The sequence below is a fragment of the Rhopilema esculentum genome, chromosome 20 (genome assembly GCF_057945365.1).
Source record: "Rhopilema esculentum isolate cy_ngs chromosome 20, ASM5794536v1, whole genome shotgun sequence".
NCBI classification, from domain to species: domain Eukaryota; kingdom Metazoa; phylum Cnidaria; class Scyphozoa; order Rhizostomeae; family Rhizostomatidae; genus Rhopilema; species Rhopilema esculentum.
The window spans coordinates 1666284-1677269 of record NC_142834.1 but is presented as its reverse complement, the minus strand read 5'-3'; the positions used below and the strand labels follow the sequence as shown (position 1 = coordinate 1677269).

Here is a 10986-nt window from a genome sequence, read left to right as displayed (position 1 = left end):
AAGTTTAGTAACAGGTTCTGTTAATTGTGACATGACAAGTTCAGATAAACATTTGCAAGATCACATTAAGGTGTTGAAGTACCAAGTTGATCATAAATGGCCTTGTGATCCTCGTTAAAACCTGACTTCTCTCTTTTTCAAGAATAGGACAGTTTCTTGAGATCTTTTCAAGAGAACGGTTTGCTTCGTCAGCTGTCTTAACGGGAGTCGAAGTGGATGGGCCTACATCAGATGTCATGCTTTCATTCCTGCTCTCGCCATTATCTTCCCTATCAATTTCTTGCCTTCTTACGCCACCAAATACTCTACGCTATTTTTCTTACCAACCATATTTAACAATATTGGTAATTTGAAGTTTAAACCTTAGTCTTGTTCTCTCGACCGATTCTACAGGATACACGCAGTTTTACATTTCGTGTTCACAATTACTTCATGTCAGAACTAACAATTAGCACCAATTGAATTCAGTTCAATGAACGCAAGGTAATATAAGGGTGGCTTGAAAAAATAATGTGGGGTTCGAGAGTTAAGAAAACCTCATAGCAACCAACTAAACATGGTTGCTAAGCAAACAAATTTCCATATGCCCTCACAAAATTTTATTTTATGGCTAAATAAGAGTTGAAACTGGCAAAATACAAGTGTGACAATAAAGTTCGATAGTTTTTTTACCTTCTGAAGCAAAAAACTCAAAACTTTTGAAAAACAGATTTTCAAGTTCAAAAACCTAGATAACCACCTCATTTAACTCAGTGATCTTAGTAAGCGCCATGTTAGTAATCCTTGGGCTTCTAATTTTAGCATGTGCTGTTCTTCGTAGCATTGCTTCTCCAATTCTTTGAGCTCAACGATTTTTCTTTTTAATGAAAAGGGGACCCTCGCTTTACAGGTCAGGTAAGTAATGTTCTGCAGTTATCATAAACATGAGAACGCAGGTCTTTGGCTTCAGGAAAAGAGACCTGTTGAAGTGTCAAAGACACTTGCTCCTTCAAAACAGATAGTCTTGCGTTATATTTCGTTAGTTCTGATTTCATTCTTTTCGTTTGTTTGTTTACCTTTCTTGCTAGTCGAATAGCCTGTTTCTGCCCTCCTGCAAGTAAAAATATACCAAAAAGTATTATTTATCTTCACTTCAAAACGATCAAAACTGGCATGTGTCAATAAATGGGCTGCAAATGAAACAAAATGTCAGAAGAATGTAATAGCATAATGCAATTGTCTTACGTACGTGAGTATTGTTCCTTCAACGAAAGTTGTAAATGACGTTCTATGGCCAAAGAATTCAGATTTTCGATTTGAAACTTTTGTATTTCAATGTCTCAGAAGTTGTTATCGCTTTCATAAATTCATCATCGCCTATTTTCCAACGTCTTTCGATGTTCTGTTTCTTTTCAATAGCCTTCAGTTTTGACTCTAAACTACAGACAAGATTACATTACACCGTAAACACTCTGAAAGTCAATACTTCCATCCAAGATTTTAATGCATTGGAATACTTCTAAAAGTCGAGGAACAATAAAAATCTGTATGAAACTTCTAACAGTACAGCAAAGTTTTTCAAACAAAGTTATAGTATCCCAACTGCTAGTATACAAATTCAAACTCAGTGATAAGGGAATAAATAACAAGGGAAGTTCTTAAGCTTTGAACAAAGCAGTAAACCAAAAAGCCAACAAAAAACAACAGTTATAGTTCCAACAGCAAAATGAAAAAAGTTAAGAGTCCATTTAGAATATTTTTGTTGCAGATGATTTACCTTCTTGCCTTTGACATGACCACTGTTGTGTTGTGTGAGGGATCATCATCGTCAGTAGCTGCAGAACTGGCAATGGAGCTCCTTGAATGGTACAATAATAACATCAAATAACAATTAAGTTCTCACGTTAAAAGCACAGCACTCCCAACGAGAAAAACAAGATATTTAAAAAAAAACAAGTTAAGAACTGATTTTCAGTTAATCAAAAGGTGGCAGTGATTGTGGCTTTTTGATTGACTCACTGAATGCGATAACAATGAACTTGAGTACCTCTGTCACAAAATAAGCGCAATTCCTGTTGTTTGCAGATATCATTCAAAAACCTTGTAAAAACTAAAGCTAGAAATAAGATGTACCTTAAGATGTAGAGATCCCATATAATGATGGCATATTCTAGCTTCCAAAATGATTCCTGGTTTCCGGCAGCTATTAAAAAGAACCAAATAATTAACTTTATTAAAGATTCTAAAAACAATTTTTGAATCTTTAAAAAAGGCTTTCTGGAGGATGAGTGATTTTCTTCCAAGACATTTATTCTATTTAATTTGATAAGAATTCTCTTCAATCGTGTTAAGCCATTATTATGAATGATTTTCACTGGCACTGAGGCAATATGAACACGCCTACAATTCTTTCTGGTGGGTGAAATTTTAAAAGAAAACAGACAAGCCACATGACACAGGGTGGCGGTTGGGCCACTGCCGTTTGTCAAGTTCCGTGCCAGGGCAACAATATAAAATGCTAGAACGTGTTTAGAAAATGAAAATTTAGAAAATGGGTTTTTATCCATATTCTAAATCAACAGATGGTGTAGATGAACATCTGGCATATGCACATCCCATATTCTAAAATTTAGAGTATGGGTACTGCCCATTTAGAACATGATAACCCGGTGGAACTGCTACTACTTAGGACCTGTGACTGTAAATTTTCCAAAGTTGCATTAGAGCCGTAGGTGTTGACTTTTCTGAAGATTTTCTAACAACTTGTTGCTAAAATCTGGGTTCTAGCCCAATGGCTGGAAAAGAGCAAAATCATTTGGGTTAGAATCGATAGCAATGAAAAGACAAAAAATGGTTCATGAGAAATCTTATATCCAAGACGCACATGGCTTCAAACTCATGAAAGCCAACAAGTTGCAACATGCTCTCTCCCAAGCAGCAATCTGTGGCTTTTGCAAAAGTCCCAAAGGCAAGCTTATTCTCTTACAAGCTGATGGCAAACGAGTAGGTCTGGATGAAGAGCTTATTCTTAAGTGTACAAATTGGCAAGAGACTACACTTTTTCACACAAGCCCAAGAATGAAAACTGCCATTGGAAAGTCCTCAGAAGTAAACTTCAGGTGTGCTCAAGCTGGTATTGAGACTGGTCTTGGGCTGACAAATTTGCAAAAGCTTTGCACTGCTTTTGACCTTCCGTTACCACTTTCGCCTGCAGCATATAATGACTTGATGAAAAAGTGTGAATGTTGCTACTCAAATGAGGCTGATGCATCACTCAAAAAAGCTGCACTGAATCTCAAGAATATGGTAAAAGAGAAAGATCCCAACTGCAAAGATTTGGACCCTCTTTCTGACATATTTGAGGTCAGTGTTTCTGTTGATGGCACTTGGCAAAAGCGATATGGATACTCATCACTTCATGGTGTTGTCTTTGTGGTAGCCGTTGATACTGGGGAGGTACTAGATTATGAAATAAGATCTAAAGTGTGCTTCCAATGCAAGTCAAAAGAGCACAAAAAAGCATCAGCAGAGTATCAAACATGGTGGGAAAGTCATAGGCCAGTTTGTGAGATAAACCATTACGGTTCTGCTGAATCAATGGAAAAGGATGCTGCAGTGAAAATGTTTCTACGGTCAATTGCAAAGCACAATTTGAAGTACACAACATATGTTGGAGATGGAGATTCATCTTCATATGGAGTTGTGGCTGATGCTGTGTTCCAAAAATATGGCCCTGAATATTTGGTCTTGAAGGAGGATTGTATTGGTCATATACAGAAAAGGATGGGGAATGGCTTGAGGTCATATAAGAAAGGTGCCAAAGGTTTGAAGCTGGCTGACGGTGGCAATGTTGGTGGGAGAGGGAGACTGACTGATGTTGTCATTGATTCCTTTCAAAATTATTATGGTTATGCCATAAGAGCAAACACAAATAATTTAGAAAAAATGCAAAATGCAGTGTGGGCTATCTATTTTCACTCAATAGAAGGAAGTGGAGAAACCCTTGAAGAGCAGCACAAATATTGTCCAAAGGGAAGAGACAGCTGGTGCAAATATCAAAAGGACATTGTGCTGAACACAAAGAGCTATGACAGAGCTAAATGCCTACCTTCTGTTTTTAGAAAGGAATTACATCCAATCTTCAAAAGATTATCAAGTGAAAGTCTGCTCCGTCGCTGCTTAAGAGGACTAACACAAAATCAAAATGAGTCTCTTAATAACGTGTTATGGCAGAAATGCCCAAAGAGAGTTTTTTGTGGCAGAAGAAGGTTAGAGACAGCAACAGCAGCTGCTGTTTTACAATGAAACAAAGGTTCTGTTGCAGTTTCAGACATTCTCAACTGATTTGGAATCAATGATGCAGGTGTTAACACACTAAGAGGTTGTCGCTGGCTCAATAACCAACGCTTGATCAATGCAGCGCAGAAGTGTAAAAGCAAATACCAAAATCAGAGAAGACTTTTAAGAAGAAAAAGAAAGGAATGTACAAAAACAGGGCAAGATTACTTGGCTGGTGGATTTAGCATCCACAAAGTTCCTGATTGTCCAGAAAACAAGAAAAAGGCCCCAAAGAACAAACTGGCATCAACTGGAGATACTGGCATAACGTTTGTCAATGAAAAAAATATCCCTTTGGTTGTTGAACATGCCAACAGGCCAAAAAAGGCCAAAAAGTAGGACAGCAGGTTTTAAATTGTCTTTTTTAGAAGTGGGACACAATTTAAAGCATATCAGGTATGATAAAAAGCTAAGTTCTGTTGTATAAATAACAATGATCATAAAAAGTTGTTTATAAAACTTTCAATGCCGTTTTTGAAATTAGCCATTTTTGACTTTAAGAAAAGATATCTCTGTGACCATGTGAGATATTTGACTCAAATTTTCTATGATACATTATTTTTTGGTTACCATTAGAATAAGCAGACAAAATTTTGATATCACGTGTAACTCTTGATCTACCTGGAAAAAAGACTTTTTGGGGGTTTCCATGGCAACCGTTACCTGGAGGAGAAATTCCTCTGCTCATTCAGATAACATTATCTCGGCAAGTTGTTTGGTACCTTGTTTGTTGAAATACAACATTCTGTTTGTTTCAAATCTTTTCTCAAAGTTAAAGCACTGTTCCGGCAAACTGGTCTGTAAAATATAGACTAGTCACGTGATTTTCAAATATATTTGGAAAATTTTTTTGTAGGTTGTTAACAAATGTTTTTGAAAAGTTTCAGACCTGTGCGCCTTGTCATTATTGAAATATTCAACTCTGTGTACAGGAGACATGATTTGTGATCAAAACCTAGATAACCACCTTAAATGATCTGAACTCCTCAATCCTTGTAGGAGGCAACAGTCATATCAATGGCCGTTCGCCGATGCTAAAGGCACAAGCATTACAAATAGAAAGTGACATTGTTAAAGACAAATCGGTGTTTGAAACATTCAACTTTGATATTCCTGATTTTGTAATGGAACCTGAGTCACTTGACCTTCTACAAGTTTCTATTGATGCACAGATAAGCGAAATCTATAACGAAAGTGAAAACAGTGAATCAGAAAATAGTCAATGTAATTCAGACACAGAGCTATGGATTCTGTGATACGGTAACGGATACAGTGATACTGATTCTGTCGAATTTTAACTTCGTTAATTTTGTTTGTAAGTATTTTAAATAAAAAGCTTATTTGTTACAGGGCCTCCAATGAAGGGGGGCCGGGGGGCCTTGGCCCCCCATTTTTTTGCAAAACAATAGAGTTTATTTCAGAAACTTTTGTTATGGGTGTTAAATTTTCCCTTGGCCCCCCACTTTTCAACCTTTGTCGGAGCCCATGTGTTATAGACCTTTTTCTCTCTCTTTTGGGACAAGAACTCAATGTTCAAGGTCAAATTACCATTCCTACATATTATGAATCACACTTTGTACAATTCCGAAAATAGAAAATTTCAAAATGATTTCAATAAGAACTTTGCAATTTTGCTCTAAATGCATTCCATTTTAATAGATGAAACTTGATTGTTTTCAATGTCTTAGGTGTATTTTTTCTTAAAAGCAGGCTGAAAACAAGATATTTCACAAACTGATATTTCACAAAAGCGCATTTTGAAAAATTTCAAGTTGGGCTTTTGACTTTTCTCTAGGTTTGCAGCAAAAACTGTGTAGACTAGCATAAATGCCTCTATTAATTGCTCGAAATAATGCAAAATAGATATAAAATAATTTCTCGAAGCTTGGATCGGAATTGAGTACCATTAATAGCACTCGCCCCAGGCCCCTTTAGCAGAGATTATAGCTTTATTTGTCAATTTAAATTTAAATTTTGAGCGAAGCGATAATATTTTTATAGGCAAGATGAAACCTTATTGTTTTCAATGTCTTAGGTGTACTTTCTCCTTAAAAGCAGGCTGAAAACAAGATATTTCACAAACTGAGATCACAAAAATGCATTTTGAAAAAATTTGAGTTGGTACAATTATGTTATACTTGAGGTTGAACGACAGTGTTAAGTATAACATGAAATTGCGTGAGTTCTTACTACTTTAACAAATGCAAAATAAAATTCAGAGCTTCAACTTACGACCTTGCTTCTGAATCTTTACTTTAGCGGCGGCAGGGGAGCGTCACAGAGAGAAACGGCGAAGCAAACTAACATCTTTATCTTTATCTTCATCAGCGTCAAACTAGCATTTAAATTACAACTTCTCTAAATCTCTAAACTAAAAGCTCAAATTTATATAAGATTTAACAATAGATGGTGCAATAAATCTAAACATCCAATAAAAGTTTCAGCAAAGCAAACGTCCAATAGGAAAAACGGTTTTTGTTACTATTTGTCCAATCATAAGGTTTTTCTTCGAGTTGCACTTCATGGTGCAATCCCTGACGGCCAAAATATACAATGACGTAACTTGTTTTGAGTTGCATGTGGTGGTGCAATCTCTCGTAATCTTGTCGTCCAATGACGTAATGTCAACTATACAACACGACTCCCCCCTTTCGAAGCAAGCCTCCTGGCTTGACCAATGACAAAACTATATACCGCGTATAACTTGAGGGGTAAAAGTATCCTCAGGGCGTGTAATCTGCGGCTATGTTGACAAAGCAGTGTCTGAATCTTGCTGAGCGATACGGCGAGTGTTCTCCTGCAGAGGAGCTGCTGGCAGTGGAATGAAGCTGTTCGGTGGTAAGTCAGCGCCTTGTAAATCAAGAGACGAAGAGTCATTGACAGGTGGTTCAATCGGTCGGTCGGCCGGGTCGTGGCATGGCTTTAGTCGATTTGCATGAACCGGAACAGAAACAGAGCGATTATCCAAGGTCCGAAATTTGAAATGAACCGGAGATAGCTTTGCTACGATGCGATAAGGACCGCGATAGTTATGCTGTAATTTCTTCGACATACCTTTGCGTTTCTTCGGTGTATAGACCCAAACGCGCGAATCGACATCGTATACAACAGGAGTCGCTTTCAGATCGTAGTAGGCTTTCATCTTTTGCTGCACGAGATGTGTGTTAGACTGAATGATAGACTGCGCATTCTCTAAATTTTGAACAATTTCAGCATGCAGTTTGGCAACTGACGACGACAACTTAGAATCCGGTAAAATCAACGCAGCACCAATCGGCAAGCGTGGCTCGTGTCCATACAATAGATAAAACGGCGATTCTCCTGTCGTGGCATTAGGAGAAACACGATAAGCGAACAGGACCATTGGAATATGTTTGTCCCAATCTTTTTGGTTAGAGCTGACGTACATAGAAAGACCCTCAGACAAAGTTGCATTAAAACGCTTGACAAGACGATCTGTCTGTGGATGGTAGGCCGTGGTGAGCTGGCGCCGTGTGTTCATAATTTTGCACAGTTCTTTCACAATTGACGCTAGAAAGTTAGTCCCGCGGTCAGAAAGTAGGGCGTGAGGAGCACCGTGACGAGCAAGAATTTCAGCAACGAGAATATGCGCTATCCGGGATGCTTCAGTAGACGGCAAGGCAAATGCTTCCGGCCAACAAGTATAGTGATCAGAAAAACGTTAATGTAACGATTTCCATCGTGAGTTTCTGGAAATGGACAGAGAATATACATAGCCACTCTGTCAAAAGCTCCTTCCACTGGAATAGGTAACAATGGCGCCCTACGGTGTCCACGTGGTATCTTCTTCATTGCACAATCAACGCAAGAATTACACCAATGTTCGATATCCTTGAACATATTAGGCCAATAATAACGTGCACGTATTTTGTCATAAGTTTTTGTGAAACCAAGGTAGCAGTTGTCATGGCAAGCAACTAAAACTTCATGGCGTGATGAAACTGGAATGACAACTTGTACACACAATTGTTGAACTCGACGTTTACCTGGACTCCAAAGATGACAAAGAATTCCACCCTCATTTAAGAAGAAAGACTCGATGGACAGGAGCAAGCAACGCGCGTGTTTATCGTTGGAAGGCAATTTGTTCGATTCAAGATAAGTAATAATATCTATGAGATTTGAATCTTCGTGCTGAAGTTTGTATAAAGTTTCAGGCGGTGGGCATGGATGATCTATGACAGCCAGTGGAACGGAAATGTCAGCAACAGAAGCGAGATGTTCAGACGATAAAGAGCATCCTAGTTACCATTTGAGGAACCGGAACGATGAATGATTTGAAAATCATACTGTTGTAGCTGCAACGCCCATCGAGCAAGTCTACCTGTAGGATCCTTTACTTTCATTAACCACGACAGACTACCAAGATCAGTGTGAACGAAAAACGATTGTCCGGTAAGGTATGCTTGATAACGCTTTATACCAGCGACTACCGCTAATGCCTCCCATTCCATCGTACTGTACTTCTTCTCTGCGTCCCTTAGTTCGCTGCCACTATAGGCTAACACAACTTCCTTACCATTGACAACTTGGCTAAGTATAAAGCCAATAGCGTACTAACTGGCATCCGTATACAGATGAAATGGCAAATCAAAATTTCGATATGCGAGAATAGGAGGCGAGCATAGGCGAGATTTGAGCTCTGCAAAGGCGATTTCACAATCGGAACTCCACGAGAAACGTACGTTCTTTCTAGTCAAATGATTTAGTGGCGAAGCTATGTTCGCAAAATCCTTCACAAAACGATGATGATAATTACACAATCCCAGAAAACTGCGAACGTCCTTAACGGTTTTCGGCGTTGGAAACGACCGAACAGCGTCCAGTTTGTAAGGATCTGGCACAATACCCTTAGAGGATACAACGAATCCAAGATAATTAACTGAATCTCGAGCAAAGTAGCACTTGGAAGGCTTCAGTTTAAGAATAGCAGCGCGAAAACAATCACATACGAGTTTCAATCTAGAAAGATGCTCAGCGAAAGAAGACGAGAAAATGATGACGTCATCGATATATACAAGGCAGACCTTTCATTGGAGGCCGTGAAGTACTGCGGAGGAGCATTCATCAACCCAAAGCTAAGGACATTAAACTGGTACAACCCAGCATGAGAAATGAAGGCTGTTTTCTCTTTCGATTCTGGGTGCATCGCCACTTGATGGTAACCTGACTGCAGGTCCAAAGTAGAAAAATATTTCGAGCCAGCAAGTGAGTCTAAAGCGTCATCTATTCATGGCAGAGGGTAACTGTCCTTATGGGTTCTAGCATTTAATTTTCGATAATCGATACAAAAGCGTGTACGACCATCTTTCTTCTTTACTAGAACGACTGGTGAGCTCCAAGGGCTCGACGAAACTTCAATTATACCTTGGTCAAGCATATTATTGATGTGGTTCTCGATGGAAACCTTCTGAGTGTGAGAAGCACGATATGGTTGCTGTTTGATGGGCGAATGATTGCCCGTGTCGATTTTATGTTCAATGATAGACGTGTGGCCTAAATCGAGGCTAGAGGTTGCGAAAATATCATTCATGATGATTTCATTGATGATATCACTAACATTTCTTACATCATTTTCTTCATTTTCATTTTTGCTGTCCTCTTTAGTCATTACCGAAATTCCTTCAAACCGAGACTCATCAAACAACTCTGCCCTTGAACTGTCATCCTGTATTTCCTCCCAATCCTCATGTAAAACATCCATGTCTTCAAAATCTTCCTCTGACAGCAACAATGGCCAGTCTTGGTTTCCCATATCGACAAATACCTCACTCAATGCTAGATACACATTTTAAACATGCGAATTTCTCCAAAGCTCAATGCTACCAATAACATCTTCTATAGTGAAGAGATGCTCACACTTGCTCATCACTTGATTTATGTGGTGGTAATCAAATTCATGCAGTATGACAGTTGTTCCAACTGGCAGGAATTCTTTTGTCTATTTGGCAGCAGAGTGCTTCTGTAGGCCAAAAGTTTCTCATATAGAAGAGATCTTTCAGCTTCAGAGACATGGCGTGTAGGTGGCTGTACAGACATATGATTATCCAAACTAACCTGGAATGGCAAAATGTTTACTTCCGTATGTTGTAAGCAATCACAAATTTTGCTACACAGACACAACACATGCAACCCTCTGGCTTTTGAACATTGGAAGCTGATGGGAAAAACTTTGCTACCATGTTTCTGCGACAGGTTTTGGTATCCAAAACCTCTTTTGTTTGTGTATCGCAATGAGCAGATAACATTCCATTGAAGAGAATGTAGCAAAAACACTGTAGTCCATCTCTTCCCAATCGGCCTGTTTCCTGGACAAGACTTTCAACTGTATTTGGTGGTCCAAAATGGATACTGCGGCGAACATCTTTGCAGTCAATACCCATCCCAAATGCTATTGTACAAATTAAAACTCTGAGAACACTTTTTTCATGTGTCATCTCCTTCACAACATGATTCTTGACAGAATCTGGACAGCATGGAACATTTGGACTAAGCATTGATCACTGGTTGCATGTTCTTTTGCATAGATTCTTTTTCCACGCAAAGCAGTAAACAAGCGGTATAATATGGCACACTGTTTTCTTGTCTGGCAAAATATTATGCACCTATCAGTTTTCTCTCCACTTGTCTTTAGCTCTTCAATCAAAG

General features: G+C 38.7%; 1 protein-coding gene across 2 annotated transcripts; it reads right to left on the bottom strand.

The window, feature by feature from the left end:
- Positions 1-951: 951 nt before the first annotated feature.
- LOC148957791 (uncharacterized) lies at positions 952-2546 on the bottom strand. 2 transcript variants are annotated; one of them, XM_089114492.1, is made up of 3 exons: positions 2113-2546; positions 1757-1837; positions 952-1090 (listed from the first exon to the last, which is right to left on the bottom strand). In XM_089114492.1, the coding sequence occupies exons 1-3, from the start codon at positions 2544-2546 to the stop codon at positions 1009-1011; spliced, it is 597 nt and encodes a 198-aa protein (XP_088970618.1). In that variant the 3' UTR covers positions 952-1008. The 2 variants fall into 2 exon arrangements, with proteins under 2 accessions (XP_088970618.1, XP_088970617.1); XM_089114491.1 differs by lacking the exon at positions 952-1090 and adding an exon at positions 1283-1418.
- Between the last annotated feature and the right edge of the window lie 8440 nt (positions 2547-10986).

What these genes read in the sequence shown, in the direction of transcription:
- LOC148957791 (XM_089114491.1), bottom strand. Translation starts at nt 2,546, where the DNA reads ATGGATAAAAACCCATTTTCTAAATTTTCATTTTCTAAACACGTTCTA. An exon ending in TGGGATCTCTACATCTTAAG is followed by an intron (nt 1,838 to 2,112) that starts GTACATCTTATT and finishes GTACCATTCAAG; the next exon opens with GAGCTCCATTGCCAGTTCTG. An exon ending in GTCATGTCAAAGGCAAGAAG is followed by an intron (nt 1,419 to 1,756) that starts GTAAATCATCTG and finishes TCTTGTCTGTAG; the next exon opens with TTTAGAGTCAAAACTGAAGG.